Here is an 18,714-nt window from a genome sequence, read left to right on the forward strand (position 1 = left end):
GTATAATATATAAGCAAAACAGGCAGATATTTATTAGGACTAAACTCTGGAAAACAACTAAAAGACTGTAACCTAAAAGTCTCAAAGCAGGTTTGTCTAATTTCACATACGTAACTCAGACAATCACTCTCTGGTGAGTAAGAACAAGAATCTGAGGCACAAGCTAACCCTTCTATAGATCTTCTACTGTCCAGTTTTGGGTTCCTATACACATGACGGCCATGCATTCTTGTTCTTGGATGGCAGAATAGTAGAAGACCACCTAATGTGGTCCATCCACCTAAGGTTTGATGTGTTTGCATTATGAGACTTGATATGATGTTTTCACACCATTCTATAAACTCTCTCTTTGATGAGAACATTAACTAAAGCTCTTGATCTGTATCTGCATAATTTTATGCACTGTACTGCTGTCACATGGCTCACTGGTTAACTGCATAAAGGAACAGGTATATAGGTGTTTTAATTAAAGTGGAAGGTTAGTTATCCATAAATTAACAGGTAAATGGGTGTATGTTAGTACACACATATACAATGGAAGTATTGGAATGGCAAGACCCATTCTTTGTTGTTACTCTACACTAAAGAAATTCAGATTAGAAGATGACAGATCTGAATTTCAGCTTTCATTTCAAAAACAATTGTTAGTGACATCTCCAACTATCTCCAACTACCTCCACAAGGCAGGGATTAAGGTATCACAATCCACCTTTGAGAGCAGAATTACAGAGGCCATACCACAAGATGCAAACCACTCATCAGCAGTAAGAAATGGAAAGATTGGAATCAACAATGAAATACAGAAATGCACAAGAGTTCTGGAACGAAAATTAATCTCTACCAAAGAGATAGGAAAGTCAAAGTGTGGAGAAAGAAAGGATCTTCTGATGACCCAAAAACCTAAGAGTTCATTTTTCATCCATGGTGGAGGTAGTGTCATGGTTTGGGCTTGAGTGGCTGTTCTGGAATGGGCTCACTAATCTTTATTACTGATTTGACCAGTGGTGGGCCATCAGGGCCAGCAAGGCCTTCTCTGCTGCCCTAAACAGCAGTGATCTGAATTGCATTTTAATATATTTAAAATATCTTTCCATGAATGTGTATTAAATTATTCCCAATAGTCTATTCTCTACATTTCATGGCTTTTCTCTTGGTTGTGCTGCTTCCAGTAGTGTATATTTATAATAAGAGTATTTATCCAATCATAAATCAGCTAGTGGCTGACATCATGTGTTGCCAGGGTGAAAGAAATCTGCCTTTAGGCCTTCAGAATCAATAGTGCAGGCACCCATAGCTTAAAATAAGTGTCAATGAAATTATTATATTAACCAATCAGATTGCGAGTTGGCGTCACTGGGGCCATCTAGCAGGCATATAATTACGTCAGCAATTTCACGTCCTTTGATTGGATAATTGGAGTAGTCAAAGGCAGCGAAATATATAAAATATATATATTTTAACTCACAATGGCTGACAGAGGAGAAGAAATCGATTAGGTCACAGTCATCCTTACAAATGCATTTTCAAGGTTGAACTGTAATAAAATTGACTATTCCTTTTGAGATATGAAATACTGTAGCCTAATTTCTTTTTTACTTTGCTATTTAACAGTTGATTAGTGTCTATTACTGTGGCGTCATAATGATGGTATAGAGGTGGATTAACTCAGGAAGGACACCAGTAAAGGCCTATAAAACTTAATTTACAGAGAAATGCATCCAATCTAACAAAGAGGAACGTTATCATGCAGCAAGACGATGACCCAAAACACACTGCCAATAGAACAAGGATTGGGGGGGAGAATGTAAGGTTTTAGACTGCCCATATCAACCACTCAGAACAAACAACTCAAAGAAGCTACACTCAAGTCTGGACAAAGCATCACACAAGAAGAATGTCATGGTTTGGTAACATCAGGCAATTGCCAGCTTGATGCAGTTATTTGCTAGCAAGAGATATGCAACCAAATAGTAAGTGTTATTTACTTTAATTTATTTTAAAACTGTTGTTCTAATACTATTTTTATCTCTGATCATCTATCATTTCAAATTCTCATGTAAAAACCTTCAGTGTGTAGCAAATTCTTTGAGTTTCTTGATTTAAAAAAAAATAAACAATTTTGTCTATGTTTATATAACCATAAACCTGTCATTTAATTTCTGTAACTCTAATAATGAAAAGTGTTTAGAGTGGAATGCTAAATGGTGACCAAATTTAATTTGATTTGTCTTTTTATGAAAATGCAACAAAACATTGTATTTTACAATTAGGCAATATAAATGTAAGGTTTGTTTGTTTGCTTTAAGGGCAACTTATAATATTGTAATGTTTTACCTGTAAATGGATGCGTCCTGCAGGTCCAGCACCTCGCTAGTGTAGTCACTCAGGATGAAGGGGAAGACAGGATACTGCATTAAATCATTAAAAGAGCGCCCTGCATGCTTATTCAGATGGGTGAGATACTCAAAATTGGTGATCTGGCTGGTGCCCCACAGGTGTGTGAGGGCATTTATATTATCATATTCTAGCAGGTTGGGCAGCTCAGAAGTAAGGATGCTGTGGTAGACATCATCACGAACCTGACACAGGAGGAAAAACACATAAAAAGATTTAAGAAGTATTTGTAAGAATTTCATGGGGATAACTAGACCTGTCAAGTGTGTCCATTACACCCTTTGTACATCCCTCATTTGATAAGGTTAAATATTAGATGTACATTCACTGAACATTTTATGATTTAGGGTCACTCTGGACATAATGAATTCAAATTCAACTTTATATACAAAAGAGTAAATCATAGTGCCTACATAATGTGTACTAGCAGGCCACTGTTCAATTGTAGCAGTAAAAAATTTACCTTTGTATTGTCAAACGCTAGTAGCAGAGTTCTGCCATTGGAGAGGAAGATCTCCACAGCATTGTCCCTAAGTTGCCACCAACGTTTGTGCACTTCTTTTATCTCCTCATAAGTCCAGCAGAAGGATGCAGACTCCATCTCACCTTGAGGAATCTGCTAATAAAAAAAGCTCTATCAGCTTAAGCCACTCATGTGCCACTCAAAATTTTCACAAGAGTCTGCTGAGCTAACCTGGTTATAGCTGGCTTCAGATGCATTGTCTTCCACAAAGTACATCCCTGATTTCCCTACAGACACACAAAACATTGCAATGGATCCTACTAGTTTCAAACAGTATGTTGTTTTTTTTTTTGTTTTGTTTTTTAATATAATGAGCTTACCCAGCAACAATTCTCCAGCAGTTTCTCTGGAGGGTGCTACATTCATACACTTCCTTGTGAACCTACAGAATGTACAAAATATCATGTTTGAATAGTCTTCTCCCTGTGCCTTCAATGAAGCCAAATACTTTGTGTATAGTATCACATAATGATAAAATAATGAATAATGCAAGTGACATTTGTTCATTGCTAAGGTAGCAGTACCTGATGGGCTCACTAGTCGCTTTATCTTTCACAGTGGAAGAATAAGATGAGTGAGTCTTCTCTTCAAAGAGGTAAGAAAGTGGGGCCTTGATAGGGTCTGTTCAGGGAACAAGATTTACAACAAACATTTGCAACATTTACATAAATCTATTAGCATAAATCTAGCTGACATGAAATACATTCTAAAATGCATGACGTGCATTTAATGATCCAAAGGTTTATCTACTAGCTGCACACTATGCATCCATAAATTCTTCATAGCTTTAGTCACAGATATGAAAAGGAAGACGGCTCATTGTGCTAAGCCATACAATTCAGTGGCATTGCCATTTGGATGGAAGGAACTTCCCAGGATAAGCTCAGTTACTTGAAATAAATATAACAGTGTTAACTAAGATTTTCTACAAAATTCCTTTCCTCAAGACTAGTAGGTCTTATCTTGCTTCATCAACATCAATGTCCAAACAGTATAATGTATGACACCAGAAAGCAAAATTTATAAAATTTGTCAATATTTTGAATAAAGCTTTTACAATACTGTCGTGGCACTCCCACATTGTCGCAGCAATCCCAGTATGACATACATGTTGAAATATCACAGCACGTTCAACATCAGCTAATGTGTCAGCAACCATTCTTATATATCTATGCCCTTGGTAGCCAGAGTTCTCCAGAATAGCGCCTCCTCTCTCTAATAATCTGTCTAACACATTTCTCCCTTTTGGATGACAATATTGTGTACCCTCTGGTTTACAGCGGTCCTTGAGAAGGTATTTATTAGGAATGGTGAGATAGCATCGCTGCAGGCGTCTGCGCTCCCTGTTGGGGCCCTCAGTGGGATCCAGTTGCCACGATGTTGGGTAAGAGGACTGGTCATACCACACTGCCCTAAAAGAGAGACAGACAGACAGTTGTGCACACATTTAATTCAATTTATTTGTATAGCACTTTTAACAATGGATATTGTCTCAAAGCAGCTTTACAGAAGCATAGAAACAGAGAAGTAAAAAATTTACACACAGACACACACATAACCCTAGTAACTTAATGTATTGACAAAATTCCTATGCTGAAGCCTAAAAAAAAATTATATTTATAAATGACAAAGAAAAATGATATGGGTCAGGTACACAACTGAGTGACAACTGATAGATTCTGCACCTAGTACATTAATATAGGTCAGTGACTTGAAGTAAAAGAAATCAAAGAAAACAAAACAAAAGAAAAAGTGACAAGAAGTTAATGACCGATCATGGGTGAGTTGCAGAACCAGCTCTTGCCAATGGCGGCTGCCACTCAGGTCAGTCTTGTAAAGGCTTCGGATGTGCTGAATGACCTTCTTCCTTTCTATGCCTTGTCTAAGAGACATGTTCTGAGTGATGTCTGTTGCAATTTTGGAAATGTCCTTTGATTTACCATCCAGTCTCTGCATTAGACTACAGAGGAAACATTGAGGTAACATGTACAGTATAAACAAGCATACAAAGAAGGGCACAAACTGAAGGCTTGGGTTTAAAGAATTTAACTCACATCTTTTGGGCACTGGCCAGTTTTTTCTCCCATGCACTTTTGCTTGTTCTTGCCTCTGATTCATATTTGAGTTGTTCCTTTGAAGAAAAAAAAAAAAACAGGTTTGTATTGATAAAATAAAGTTTATTGCAGTTTGTTAATTAATTTTATTGAGTGATCTAGCTGCATTTGAAAAAAAAAAATTATAAGTAATTATAACCCAAGAGCTGGCCACCCAGAAAATTAAGTTAAGTTTAGTGGTCAGACATAGCTGAACACATACAACTTTCCTTGTATATGTACTGAGACATCTTTGAAGTACCCATTGCACACAGACTTTGGTCATACACTATACGTTGTATAAGTTGGAACCACATAATTTTCTAGAATGTCTGTGTATGCTCAACTAAGGATCTTTGGCCAAACCCATTTCAGCATAACAATACCCCTGTGCACAAAGTAAGGTCTATACATTGTTCGTCAAAGTTTGTGTGGAGGCACTGGAATGGCTTGCACAACCCTACTGAATACCTCTGGGACAAGTTGGAGTGCTGACATCTGATATCAGTGCATGAGCTCATACTGTAAATTCTCTTGTAGCTGAATGTCCTCAAATTCCCATTGCCATGTTCCAAAATCTAGTAAAAAGCCTTCCCAGAAAATTGGAAGTAGCAAGAGTTGGACCTACTCCATATTAATGGCTATAGAACATATGCATGCAAAATCAGATGTCCACATTCTTTTGTGCATTTTTTAATGCCACAACAACTCTACATTATTAGAGCTGCTGGAGTGGCCTACCTCTCTGATAGCCTTGAGTAGGTCTGGTTTGGGGGGTGCAGTTGGAGGGATGCAGCGATGGCCACAAATCTTCAGAGCTGTCATGAAGGTGTTAGCAGCTGCCTGTTCATCCTTAGTGAGGCTCTCTTTGTGGTCATGAAGCATCTCATACAAGTAAAGAGCAAGTTTGGGTCCATGCTGTTAAATAAATAAACTCAAGTTATACACAAATACGGTATATAATAAAGTTGAAAAACAGTAATAAATAAAATGGATTTGGACTATAAGTTTACTTTTTTTTATTGGACTTTAAGTACTCTTCTTATTTGCTATATGCTGAATACATTTGAATTTGAGATCAAAAGATAAATACGACCACAATTTCAGCTTTCATTTTTTCATCATGTCTGAAAAATGGCCTACTGGGTGTTGTTAAAAAAGCAAAAGGTCTTTATATTAGAAATTGGAGATAATTAGACCATCTCTGAGCTTCCCCAGTGGTGATGGTTCCAAAAGACCCAAAAAGATTGACTACTCAGCACTTAATTCTCAAACCCATCTCAGTGCATTTCCAATGCAGAACATCCCTACACTACTAAGTAATCTTCAGCACCAGAGACAAAGTTCAGCATATTGCTGGAGACAGGTATTCATTATTTAGGACGAATAGTAAAAAAAATTGCAGATTCATTTCAGAGTCTATGGTTCTGAGAAACCTGACGGGACAATTTACCACTTGGATTTAACTAAGGAAATAGTTAAGAGCCATCCATTGTATAATTACTGCACTGAATATGAATTCAATAGTCAAAAAATGGCCTGCATCAAGCAAAGAAAACAACTAAGGAGATGGACAGAACTACTAAAATTGGGTTAAGAACTGTCCAATGCATTACTGAAACCTGGAAGGATAATGGTGAATAATAATCTTCAAGGAAAAAATGTTGTCAGAAAAAACTTGAATGATCATGATCAGAAATCACTTAAATGTTTGGTGAAATTCACAGCTATGTTTAATAGTGAATGTGAGAGCATTTTGACATGCACAGTGTGAAGAGAACCCTAAAGGGACTAGGACTAAACAGCTGACAAAAGCATAAATACTCTGATGCAATGGAAAAAAAATCATGTGGTCTGATAAGTCCAGATTTACCCTGTTTCAGATTGATGGGCAAAACAGGGTAAGAAGAGAGGCAGATGAACTTCAAAAGATAGCTAAGGTACTGCATACTTATATGAGAAATACTATTTGGACTATTTGGTTTCAAACAGAAGGCCACAATTGACCTCTAGCCTCAACAAAACTTACAATGATGAACTTTATATGCCCACCACTGTACCTGGCACAAATGGTTCTGTGTTCTGCTTCATCAATAACACAGCATGTCTAGAGAGTACAGGGATCACCTCAGCAGAAGTAGACATTGGCTGGAAACTCAGTGGACGTTTGGAACAGTTGTACCCAACGATATCAGAGCAACAATCATATTGACTCTACAAAAACACCAAAAACTACGCTGTCTTGTAAATTCCTGAGTGGAAAAAGCTCAGTCTAAACAAGGCAGGTATTTTAATCAACTGAGTCCTTTTAAGAGAAGGAACTGCTCTGGGTGAGAATGTACCCATTGTCTATGGCCAAGGAAGGTACACTAGAAAATTAACAGCAGAGTAGAAGGGTCCTGCAAAGGTACATAACTAGTTACATCCAGTGACTTGCTAGGGAAAAATTACTTTCTCTAGCACAGGTGCCTAGCTGTGTTTGGTCAAAATAGCTCTGTCAAGAAACCTTCCGTTTTACTGATTGAAGTAAGTCTGTTATTTAATGCTTGCTTTTTGCTGTATGCTTTATAATATATGTAAATTTTATAATATTATAGATTGGAATGTTTGCTATGACCACTGAAGGTTTTATGGCTTTGTTCCGTTTACTATACAGTATGTGTGTATGACTACAGTGGAGATTTGTGTTCTCTCCTTTATTTATTTATCTTCAGATAAACCCCTTAAGCAACCCACTCACACAGCTGGTTCTTCATCCTTCAGCCCAGCAACTCTTGTATCTACAAGGAACACTGGAATATCTAGTGAGAACTATCAAATATATTTCTCCAGCCTCTGTTTGGACATGTCTAGAGACTGATTTTAAAAGGTGTGTGTGTGCGGGGGGGGTGGTATTCCTGTGTGAATGTGTCCTGGATGGGGCCAAGCACAAGTACATGGACACATGGTTACCTGTTTTTCAGTATAGCACCACAAAAAGTCTACATTTCACTAAATAGGCCTCATGGTTAGCATGTGCTCTGACTTTTATACCACTGATCAAAATCATTGCAGAAATATGACCACTTTTCCCTTTATGGCGGCTATAACTTATAACTATAAAGTTATAAGCAAAAGTGTTTTGCCTCTTTGTGGCACTATTACTGACCACAAATTTCATGCCTTGATACATTGGACTGTCCTTGATCAATGTGACAAATCTCATAATAATTCACTAAGGGATTCTATGGGATTCCATAGACACAAAGAGGGAGAAATAATAAAAATAATAATAATGAATATTTCTAACAGTTACAATGACGACATTACAACGTACAAATGACCACTTACAATATCACAAATGCAACATTATTTTATGATACTGTCTTTTTCAGAACCAGAACATGAAACACATACGTGAAAAATTCCAATAGATGCCTAGCACATTTAGTGCTTGGCCCCTAAGAATTATTATGTATTATAATGTCAGATTTTAATGAAAGAAATTAAATTAAAAAAAGTAAAGTATAGATATAAATGCCAGATGAAGTGTTTGTGCTGTGACTGTGATGGGTCACCTCAAGTCCAGGGCTGAGGCTTTCTCTGAGGATGTCAGCATGATTTTTCTCACGGACAAACTCTAGTGCTTTCTTCCTGTCTTCCAAAGGAAGGGCAGGACTAAGTGTGTGCACCAGCAGCCGACCAATTTGAATCCGGAAAGTGTCCCTGCAGGACCAGAGTATGCGACACCATTGTTGTCGTGGAGCTCCAGTTTGTCCGGTATTGACCTGAGGGACAAAAATCCAATCAGAGACACTGTGTTGGCCCACAATGTCACATCAGACAGAAGGTCTTTATCGTGATTATTTCAGGTTATTGTTGATAAGCCAATGATCAATATCATCTGCTTAAGTCCCTGTGCATGTAGCTATTTTGATGGCAAAGATGACTGGAGATTCAGCACTGGAGAAAACCATTAGCTTATTTTGTGTTTACACACAATTAACCAGTCAATTACAATTAAGCAAATAAAACCCTTCAACAATCTTACATATTTGCTTCCACATATTACAATTTTACATGTGTAAAAATGCTAAGCAGGCCCAACTGACCTTGATTTGGGGAGTATCTAAGGCTACTACAAGGCTACTCATTAAAACTGGTCAGTTGAAGGTTAGCAAAAAAGTCACCTGCACTTTTTTTAATCTTCAGCTATACAGTTTGATAAGTCTGTGACCAGGATTCCTGTTCTTGGCTGACAGGAGTGGAACCAAATGAGGTCTTCTGCTGTTGGAACCCATTGCATGCTAAGATGCTTTTCTGCTCACAATGATTGTAAAAAGTGATTATCTGAATTTACATTCCTGGCAGCTCAAACCATTCTGGCCATTTACTCTTATCAACAAGGCATTTCCACTGACAGAACTGTTGTTAACTCAGTGTCCCCACATACTATTCTCCAGAGACTGTTTTGTATGAATATATAGGATATGTATCAGTGAGACATGTGGCACTAACCAGCCCGATTTTCAGGCCCTCTGTCATGAGCTTGAGAAGATCTTTCTGGAAACATCTCATATCAGCAAGTGGGAATGGAACAGGGTGTGTGATGCTATTCTCCTCTGATATTTGCTCAGCATGCAAGGATGTGCCCGCTGTGTGATCAGGAGACTCTGGAAAGTTTAGCAGGTCAAGGAAATCCTTACTGTTGTCTGTTGAGTGATAAGGTATGCACAAAAAGCAAATGATATATTCAGTAACATATACTCAGTAACTGCAGTATCAGCAGTTCAGTTTCCATTTGCACAACCATCTAAGAATCAACAGGTTAGCTAGAGCATACTAATAAAGTCACATTTTTTAACATATATTTCATGTCTACATTATACCCCCCAAAATAAAAGAAAGAGTACAAATGCTTGCTGGACATACTGTATATAATAGAGGTAATAATAAATAATAAGGAAGTCAGATGTCTATTTGGAAATTTACCATAGTATATTATTCTGTTGACAGCCAGCACTACAAGTCGCTGCAGCCTTTGAATAAACTCGGTCTCACTGGCTCTGATGGGGTTTTCCTGACTCATTCGCCGTTGCATCATTTGGGTAAGCTCATCATTAGCCACAGAGCGCATCCTCATTAGCAATGAATCTGACTGTGCTAAGGAGAATTTCTGCTGACCTGGGCCAAATACACACACAACACATAGTCATTCTGGTAAATTCAGTATCAAGACCATTCATTTTTTCAGACAACAAAAGTTGTAACTTGTAATATTCAAACTACAACAAATAAAAAGCCACCAAAACTTTGTAGTGAGTTTCTTGTCTGTGTTGGTGTTTATATTATACCGTTTCATTTTCCCTTGTTTTTCATCAATAATTTTGCACTGCCGCTTTCCTCTGTTAAATTTTCACCTACCTGTCGCTTACCTGTAAATCTTTTTGGACGACACCTTCGTTTTCTGTCTAACGACAGTACGGAGGACACCCACTTTGGTTCTCCTAATAATTACCGCATATTCAGTCAAAGGGTACGTAATCATTAAGTTTGGCACACATTAAGGTTGTATAGTGTTTGAGCTGCAGGATGTTCAGTAATTCCTCCTCCATTGTTAGCAGTAATTTTAATTGTGATAAGAATATTTTAGTTCTCTGATGAAGATTTTAGCATTACAGGTACACATCCAGGTGCTACCGACAGTTTGAGATTGTGAGAGAGCTCTCACAACACGGCAAATGGGTGACGACTCGGCAGCATAGTCCCTTAGCAGCTAACCCTAACCCTAGGTTCTCAAAAGTAGCTTTCCATGCAGCTAATAGCTAATGAAATATGCCTTTGTCAGTCAGAAGTTACTAAGGATTATATTGTAGAGGAATGTAAATTAGTGAAGGCGATGTCTGATGCTGTAATTTGCTTCATCTCAGTAGCATGTGGCAGTGTAGTTTACAGCAGTTTATGGATGCTGAACTGCTGAATTCCCAGTTGGTGTGGGCGTTATAGATAATTGGAGCACTTTTAAGGGCAAGGCTAGACTATGGTAGGGTGGGGCAGTGTCCATCCCACAGTGTCCATCCTTGTTTGAAGCCTCGCAATGGTGAGGTACTGTTGATCAATTGTTAGGTGTTGTCTTGGTCTCATGATGTCAAAATGTGAACAGCATGATGAAGAGGACTATTTAAATACCAATTCTAATTGAACCAGAAAATTTATTGGTCGATTCAAGGATCAAACACCAGATGTGAATTTTGCTGTTAAGCACCTTGTTACAGAACAGCAAGTTAAGCAAAAAGTGAACAGTGAAACACTGAAATTTCACCCGAAAGCCGAATATCCTTCACTTTTTGTGAGTAGTATGTGTTCCCCAAGCTATACCAAAAATGTAGAAACACTTCAAAAATTTGTGTTAGTTGAATGATTAGCATAAAACTAGATCATAGTGAATGCACAGCCAGCACCTTTGAACTGAAGCTAGGACTGTGTAAAGATTTCCTTCATATAAAGCACTTATATTTAATGAAATTATTACTGATCAGGAGTTTAATGTACCGTGTTTAACAGAAACATGGATTAAACCAAATGAATAAGTAGCATTAAATAAAGCTCACTTGCCCGGATATAGTTATATACCTCAATCTCACCTAACAGGAAGAGGAGGAGGAGTCATAATTATTTATGATGATAAGCTTGGCATCACACAAAAACCTAAAACAATCAAACATAAAACAATAGAAAAATGTGTTCCTCAGGGTTCTGTTTTAGATCTACTGCTTTTCTTCTAATATATGTTACCTCCTGGTACAATCATTCGTAAATATGGTAGTAGCTTCCACTGTTATGCTGATGATACACATGTTTAATCAAAGCCAGATGAGAGGCACCAACTTAGTAAGATTCTTAAATGTGTAAAGGACATTATACACTAGGTGCTTGCTAACGTCCTCCTGCTTAATTCAGACAAGACAGAAGCCTTGGTAATCGGACCACATGCAGCCAGAGGTAACTCCTTGATTACAGAGTAACTCTGGATTCTGTTTCATGTGAGGCACTAAAAGACTGTGGTGTGATTACTGACTCCAGTCTATGATCTGAAGCTCATGAAGATTATGTCACTAGGGTAGAGTTCATCTTAGAAATATTGCTTAGATAAGAAATATATCATCACTACTTAATGCAGTACATACTAGTTCATGCTTGATTCTTGCTACTATTACTATCTGGATTTTCCAGTAGGGGCATAAGCTCCAGTTATTCCAGAATGAAGTAGTTGGAGTCCTAACTAGAACCAGAAAATATGAAGATATCACTCCAGCCTTATCTACATATCCCAGTCAAATTTTGCACTGATTATAAAATACTACTACTGACCTTTAAAGCACTGAATGGTCTTGTGCCACAGTAGCTAAGCAAACTTTTAGTTTTTATGATCTGCCATGCCTATTTTGATCAAAAGCTGCAGGCTCTTTGGTAAATACCTCAAGTAGTAAAGGCTACAATAGGGGGCAGAACTTTTTCTTAAAAAGCCCTGCAGATATAAAACAACTTTACAAGTAGTGTTCAGGACTCAGATGCAGTTTAAGTCCAGGCTGAAAACAGGTTTGTTTAGTCAAGATCTGGAGGGTTCATGGGCATAGTGTTCGGTGAACTGGGATATTTGGATGCTGTCTCCGTACCACTCCTGCATGTTCACTCAGGTTTGCTGACTTCCTCGACACTTTATGTCCCAGGAAGCCATCATGCCTCTGACTGTTCTTTGCACATAATATACATTGTCTTTAACCAATACTTGATCACAAGCATACCTAATATTTTCATACTCTGTCTGTTCAGCTACACATGCTACTCCCAAGCGTCCAGTGTTCTGATTTCCCAGTGTGACTGCTTTTTCTCTCCAGACCTGCCTGTTCCCTTCAGCCCTACCTCTGGTTCAAGTCTTGTCGCTTAGTGGAGCTCACTGCTACTGGAGATGGCTCCACATGGACAGCCTGGTGACCCATGGGACTGCTGTGAATAGAACCAATTAGAGACTATGGTGCCGACTTTGAACTGCTGTTGCGGTTGTCGGTTTTGCACTTGGCTCTTCATCATTGAACATTTAAATCCTTCGGAGGGAATCACTGTTAAATCTATCATGAACTCAGAAATTATGCAGATTTATTAATTGCACAGGAGCTCTTGAATGCACAGCTCCACTTGACTCTTTGCACTCTCCAATGTCACCCAAAGGAGAATGGATTTCCGTCTGAGTCTGGTTACTCTCTAGTTTCTTCCTCATATCTCAGGGAGTTTTTCCTTACCACCTTTGCCTCAGCCATGCTCATTAGGGATAAATATAAATTTAATATTAAACTAATTTTTACTCTATATATCTATATTTCTGTAAACTGCTTTTAGATGGTCCATTGTTAAAAGTTCTAAAGAAATAAATTTGAATTGAACAGTTTGCTGCTATTGTTTTACTGCCATGTTATTCTTTTTTTTTGTCTGCTGGATAACCTTGTTGCTAAGCTACTTGTCATGGTTTGATAATTAATTAATATTGATTAATATTGCATGAATACTTTTACTTCCCTATAACAGAACAGCAACAGTAGCCATTCAGCACTATAAAAGTGAAAGTGTGGTTAAAATAGCTTTTTATGAACTTATATGCTCTGACAAAGCAAACAAGAGACATGCTTTCATGGAGGCATCCATGTGTCCCCCTGTTAAAATGTGCCAGAAAGACCCTAAAAGGTCACTCAACTTTGATGCATCACCCCATCTACTTTGCACCACTGATTATTGTTTCAGCTACTATCAACAGAAATTGCCAACTTTAATTGAAAAATGAATGAGTGGTTTTGAGCCATGCTGCTGCCAGTGTGAGTAGTGGAAAAACATGGAACTTGCTCTGGAACAACCACAGCATCAGAGGAAAAGAGCCTTTACTCCATAGTATACAGAGCCCAATAATGTGAAATAACTTGTCAGGAGCTAGAAAAGCACTTAATGGCTAGGAATTCATATAGAAATTTCTCATGGACCATACACCTTGAAAGATACAGAGCATATGGGGAAAAATATATAATTATAGAATTAAAATATAAATATAGATATCAAGCCATTTTACTGTGCATTAACAGTCAAATCTGTAAAAAACTTACATGGCCAGTTCTCACCTGTAATGCTCTTGTGCTTCTGGTGGACTGTGTGCTGCAGAGGGGCAGAAGTGTGGACAGAGGCACTCAACTTCCGAGGGTCCTGATTGGCCGTTGTCCTAATGAAGTTTATGGCTGATAGGAGTACATGGAACTGCAAGGCCCTAGCCATTTCTAATTGGTAGATGGGTATGAGGCTTAATGGATAATTTGCTTAATGGATAAATCGTTTATGTACTTAATGACAAGTGTTATTTACCCTGAGTGTGATATACTTTGCTGCCCTGCATAAAACCCAGTAAGGTGATTAGATCCTCAATGATGCGAAAGTACTGGGAGCCAGATGAGCTGCAGGCATGGATGGTCACTGCCACCAGCAACTGCTGTATGTCACATACAAGAAGTCTGTAGTCATTTTGAGGAATCCTGTAAAAAAAGAGCATAAATATGCCACTTAAATGCAGTATTTTTATTAAAAAAAAAAAACAACAAAAAAAAAAAACTTAACCACAAGTGACTGAACTAACCAAACCTATGCACTTAAGAAAATAATAAGATACTCAGAAAATTCTATTACAACTCTATTTCCAAAAACGTTGGACACATCCTAAAGAATAGTAAAGTAAAAATTGCACACCACTGTGTGTAAGACTGCATGAGAAATGCATGTTTCTCATCATATAATTGCAAAGAATTTCGGGAATTTCATCTTCCACAGTACATACTATCATTAAAAGATTCAGAGATTCCCAAAAAATCTCTGTATGCAAGGGACAGAGAAAAAAAATTAAATAGCTGTGATCTTCAAGACATCAGATGGCACTGTATTAAAATCAGACACAATTCTGTAGTGGAAATCACTGCACTAACAAAAATCATTGTCAATGACAAACACAGTTTGTTTCTGCATTCACAACAACTTAAAACTTCCCCATTGAAAGAAAAAACATACATAAACAAGATCCAGTACCACTTCCCTCTCCGGACCGGAGCTGTGGACCTGTGATTTGAAGCCACAAAGCGACAACAGACCATTCATTTCAATGAACCTGGCAACTTCCAGCTGCTGTAACAAGAATTTTCCTCATGGGATCAACAAAGTCTGTCTGTCTGTCTATTTCAGGGAATGCCTTGCATATTTCAGCAAAACTATGCCAAACCACCTTGTACAACAGCATGGCTGTGGAGTAAAATAGTCCAGGTGCCTGCTGGCAGTACAGTCACAGAATGAAAATATTATAGAATTATGAAATGAAAAATACAACAAAGGCAGCCCTGTACTGTTTTGTCTGCAGACAGTGGAATTGTTTATTTTTATGCTAAGTGAGCAAACAAAAAAATCTAAATCAAATCAATATTTGGTGGGTTTGAACCCTTTGGCTTCAAACCAGCATCTTGTACACTTTGTACACTTCATCAGAGTCTGGTATGTGATTAACAAATTATACCAAGCAGGTGCTAATGATGATCAATTTCATGTGTAGGTTGAAACAGACATTAACTGATACAGAAACAGCTGACATACACTATGGTAGTTATACTGCATCACCAAGGTCTCTCCCAGGCAAAGATTTCAAAGCACACTGGTGTTTCAAGATGTGCTGTTCAAACTATTTTGAAGAAGCACAAGGAAATGAAAAATGTTGTCTGTCAGGGACTACATGAAGAGACAGAAGGATTTGAGGAAGCCTACATCTACAGAAGATCTGTGGTTATTTCTCAAAGTTGTTTGGAACAACCTACCTGCCGGGTTCCTTAAAAAACTGTGTGCAAGTGTACCTAGAAGAATTTATGCTGTTTTGGAGGCAAAGGGTAGTTTCAACAATTATTGATTTGATTTGGATTACTCTACTGTTCATTTGCTTTCCATTTTGTTCATTTACATTATTAACACTTCTATTTTTGAAAGCATTCTCAGTTTCAAAATTTGTACTATTTTCTATTAGATATACTGTAGGGTTTAATGATTTTCAAATCATTGCCTTCTGTTTTATAAACATTTGCACAGAGTCCAAATGTTTTATGAAACAGGGATGTTAATATTTGCCTGGAATGATTCTTGGAGGCTAAAGCATGCTTTTTTGTGTTTTAATGAAATTGGGTGGGTATTGGTGCCATTGCAAGACATGGTCCCTTATACCAAACTATACAGAAGGATAAGACATGATAATCATCATTACCCATTCTCTAGGCCATTGAGTGTGGACAAGGTGTTGATGAGTACATAGAGGAGACCATGGTCCAGCAATATATCAGCCAGTTTTGGGCAAGCATTCAGCAGCTGCAGTAGAACACGTAAGGCATTGTGGACCAGCGGGTTTTCATACAAAGAGTTTTCCAAGAGCCCCAATATGGGCACCACAGATCGCTTTTTGAATGGAGAAACTCTTTCCATATCTTCTAGGTCAAGACTAGGTCAAAGGAGAAAAAAATTAAACCAATAAATTCTTGATTTCAGTAGCATAGTGAGAGGGATATTTCTAAATACTTACTTTTTTAAATGATCAAGCACAAATATTTGAATGAAGTAGATTAAATGCAATACTCACTCCTCGTCTAAGCTTACAGTTCGGCCGAACAACATCCCCAGAAAACACTCTAACACACCCTGAGTGCCTTGGTGCAGATACAACTGGTTGGCCAGCAGAGAAAAGCCATGGTTCCTTATGAACTTCTCTTTTTGTTCCTTTTGGGCTCGGGTAAAATATGCATCCAGCAGCTGTGTGTGTATTGGGAAGAAACCACAACATTTCTGTTGGAGTAAAAAACCCATGTTCTAGACCCTGCTGTAGCCTCTTGGCTTCCCTAGACACAATCCATCCTTTTACACAGGCACAGTCAATAATGTTAATAAAATATATATTTCAGGTTAACATACCTAATTATGTGTTATTTATTCTTCCCTTTGTTATTAGAATGAACACATCTTATCATTGTTACCATTACAGTGTGCTGTAAAAAAGGTTTTTTCCATATATAATAACATGCTCCAAACAATTCTTTTCTTTTTTTTTGGATATACTTACACTATAGGTATCACTTAAGCCACACAAGTTTTTTTTTAAATAATAGTGCAATTGCATACACTATCTAGTATGGAATTATTGATTAGACTTTTATTCATAAAAGTAAAAAAACTGACTAAACTGACTAAAGTACCTTTATCACCCCTTGTTGAATGAGAGGGGATGGATGGTTAACCAAGACAACAAGAGCTTCAGGCTGGATCATTTTGTCCATCACCTGCTCCAACATGAGATCTGGCAGCAGTAGCAGGACACCTCTCAGCAGATCATAAAGCCCACAGCAGATCAGAACCACAAAGTCCTCTGTGCCAGATCTAAAAAAAAAAAACCCAGAGAACACGGTCAGAAAGAAAATATGGAGTAAAGAGGAAAATAGGTGATTTGGAATAAATTCTGTTATATGGAAAGTTCAGAATTAATAACCATTCTCAATAAAAGATTAGATTTCATCAATTATGTTTATGGCTATTCATAAAAACCTGAATAAAAATGTGAATGTATTGCATGTACCAGAATGGAGACTTAAGACTCATCATAATTCAGAAGAATTAACTCTTAAGATCATTTCTACCTTTCACTGGCCTTGCTGTGTGTTCGGTCATAGCCAGGAGAGTAGGTGTAACTCTCCACATCATCATTCGGGGTAGTGCGATCAGTTATGCTGGGCCATCGACCAACGGCCACAGAACTGTTTTGCCCTGGAAATGCCAGACCCAGGCTAGCAAGGTCACTGTGGCTCCTTTGAAAGGATTGGATGCCTTTTAGGCTGTCAGGCCTTTGCAAAGCCTCTTCTCCAACTGAGTCAGTGCTGACACTGCCCTCCTGCTCTGTTTGAGCTTCCTGTTCTTCTCCCATGCTGATGGAGAATGTATGACGTACTTCATCAACTGCATCCAGAGAATCACAGACTGTCTTGGCTGACTCACAGCTGTTTAGGGGTTGCTCCTCTCTACCTTTCAGCAATTCTGTGCTGTCATTTCCTGACTGCTGTGCAGTCAGGGAGGCAGCCTCATCTAGTTCACATGGCCTAGGGGAAGCTTTGCTAGAAACATGCTGCCCCATACAGGCCATGAGGTCCGTAGAAGAATAAGGAGATGGAGTAAATATGTTTGGGGTGTGAAACAAAACGTCACCGTCAGGATCTGAAAAGGCAGGTGCACTTTGGTGTGAGAAATTCAATTAGATTCTGATTATAACATACAGCTTACAAATAAACTTCATCTGGCCTAAAGTGTGCTTTCTACAGCTACAGTAACCTCCAGAATTATTATCACTATTGAGGAAAATGAGAAAAAATGACAATTAACTTTAACAATTTATGGATTCAAGATTACAAATATACATGGATGGTCTTGTTCCTTTTTGGGGTGTGTGGGAGGTCTGTGAAGCATAGAAAAGGGGTCCATGACTGATTGATTATTTTGTTACCACTATTATTAAAAAAGTATAAAGTTTTTGGATTTATTAATTAGTTCTTATTATTTAGTTATAATTATCATTTATTTATTTAGCTCTTATTATTTACTTCTCTATTCAGTTAAAACCAGTTTTCTGGT

The 18,714-nt window shown here is 37.9% G+C and overlaps 1 protein-coding gene across 3 annotated transcripts in view; it reads right to left on the bottom strand.

The window, feature by feature from the left end:
- The window catches only part of lyst (lysosomal trafficking regulator), a 114,921-nt gene that overhangs the window by 30,614 nt on the left and 65,593 nt on the right, over positions 1–18,714 (bottom strand). For 2 of the 3 annotated variants that reach the window (XM_058382443.1, XM_058382448.1), the window contains exons 24-41: positions 17,730–18,300; positions 17,292–17,472; positions 16,682–16,851; positions 16,313–16,543; positions 14,392–14,558; positions 14,154–14,306; positions 9,982–10,173; positions 9,508–9,701; positions 8,568–8,777; positions 5,752–5,928; positions 4,972–5,048; positions 4,689–4,877; positions 4,184–4,329; positions 3,442–3,538; positions 3,238–3,299; positions 3,089–3,144; positions 2,858–3,013; positions 2,335–2,579 (exon numbers count right to left, since the gene is read on the bottom strand). In XM_058382443.1, the coding sequence (XP_058238426.1) occupies positions 2,335–2,579; positions 2,858–3,013; positions 3,089–3,144; positions 3,238–3,299; positions 3,442–3,538; positions 4,184–4,329; positions 4,689–4,877; positions 4,972–5,048; positions 5,752–5,928; positions 8,568–8,777; positions 9,508–9,701; positions 9,982–10,173; positions 14,154–14,306; positions 14,392–14,558; positions 16,313–16,543; positions 16,682–16,851; positions 17,292–17,472; positions 17,730–18,300 (3,274 nt within the window). The remainder of the gene's footprint in view (positions 1–2,334; positions 2,580–2,857; positions 3,014–3,088; positions 3,145–3,237; positions 3,300–3,441; positions 3,539–4,183; positions 4,330–4,688; positions 4,878–4,971; positions 5,049–5,751; positions 5,929–8,567; positions 8,778–9,507; positions 9,702–9,981; positions 10,174–14,153; positions 14,307–14,391; positions 14,559–16,312; positions 16,544–16,681; positions 16,852–17,291; positions 17,473–17,729; positions 18,301–18,714) is intronic. The other variant, XM_058382454.1, reaches the window with a different exon arrangement.

This window comes from Hemibagrus wyckioides, linkage group LG03 (assembly GCF_019097595.1).
Source record: "Hemibagrus wyckioides isolate EC202008001 linkage group LG03, SWU_Hwy_1.0, whole genome shotgun sequence".
In the NCBI taxonomy this organism is placed as follows: Eukaryota; Metazoa; Chordata; class Actinopteri; order Siluriformes; family Bagridae; genus Hemibagrus; species Hemibagrus wyckioides.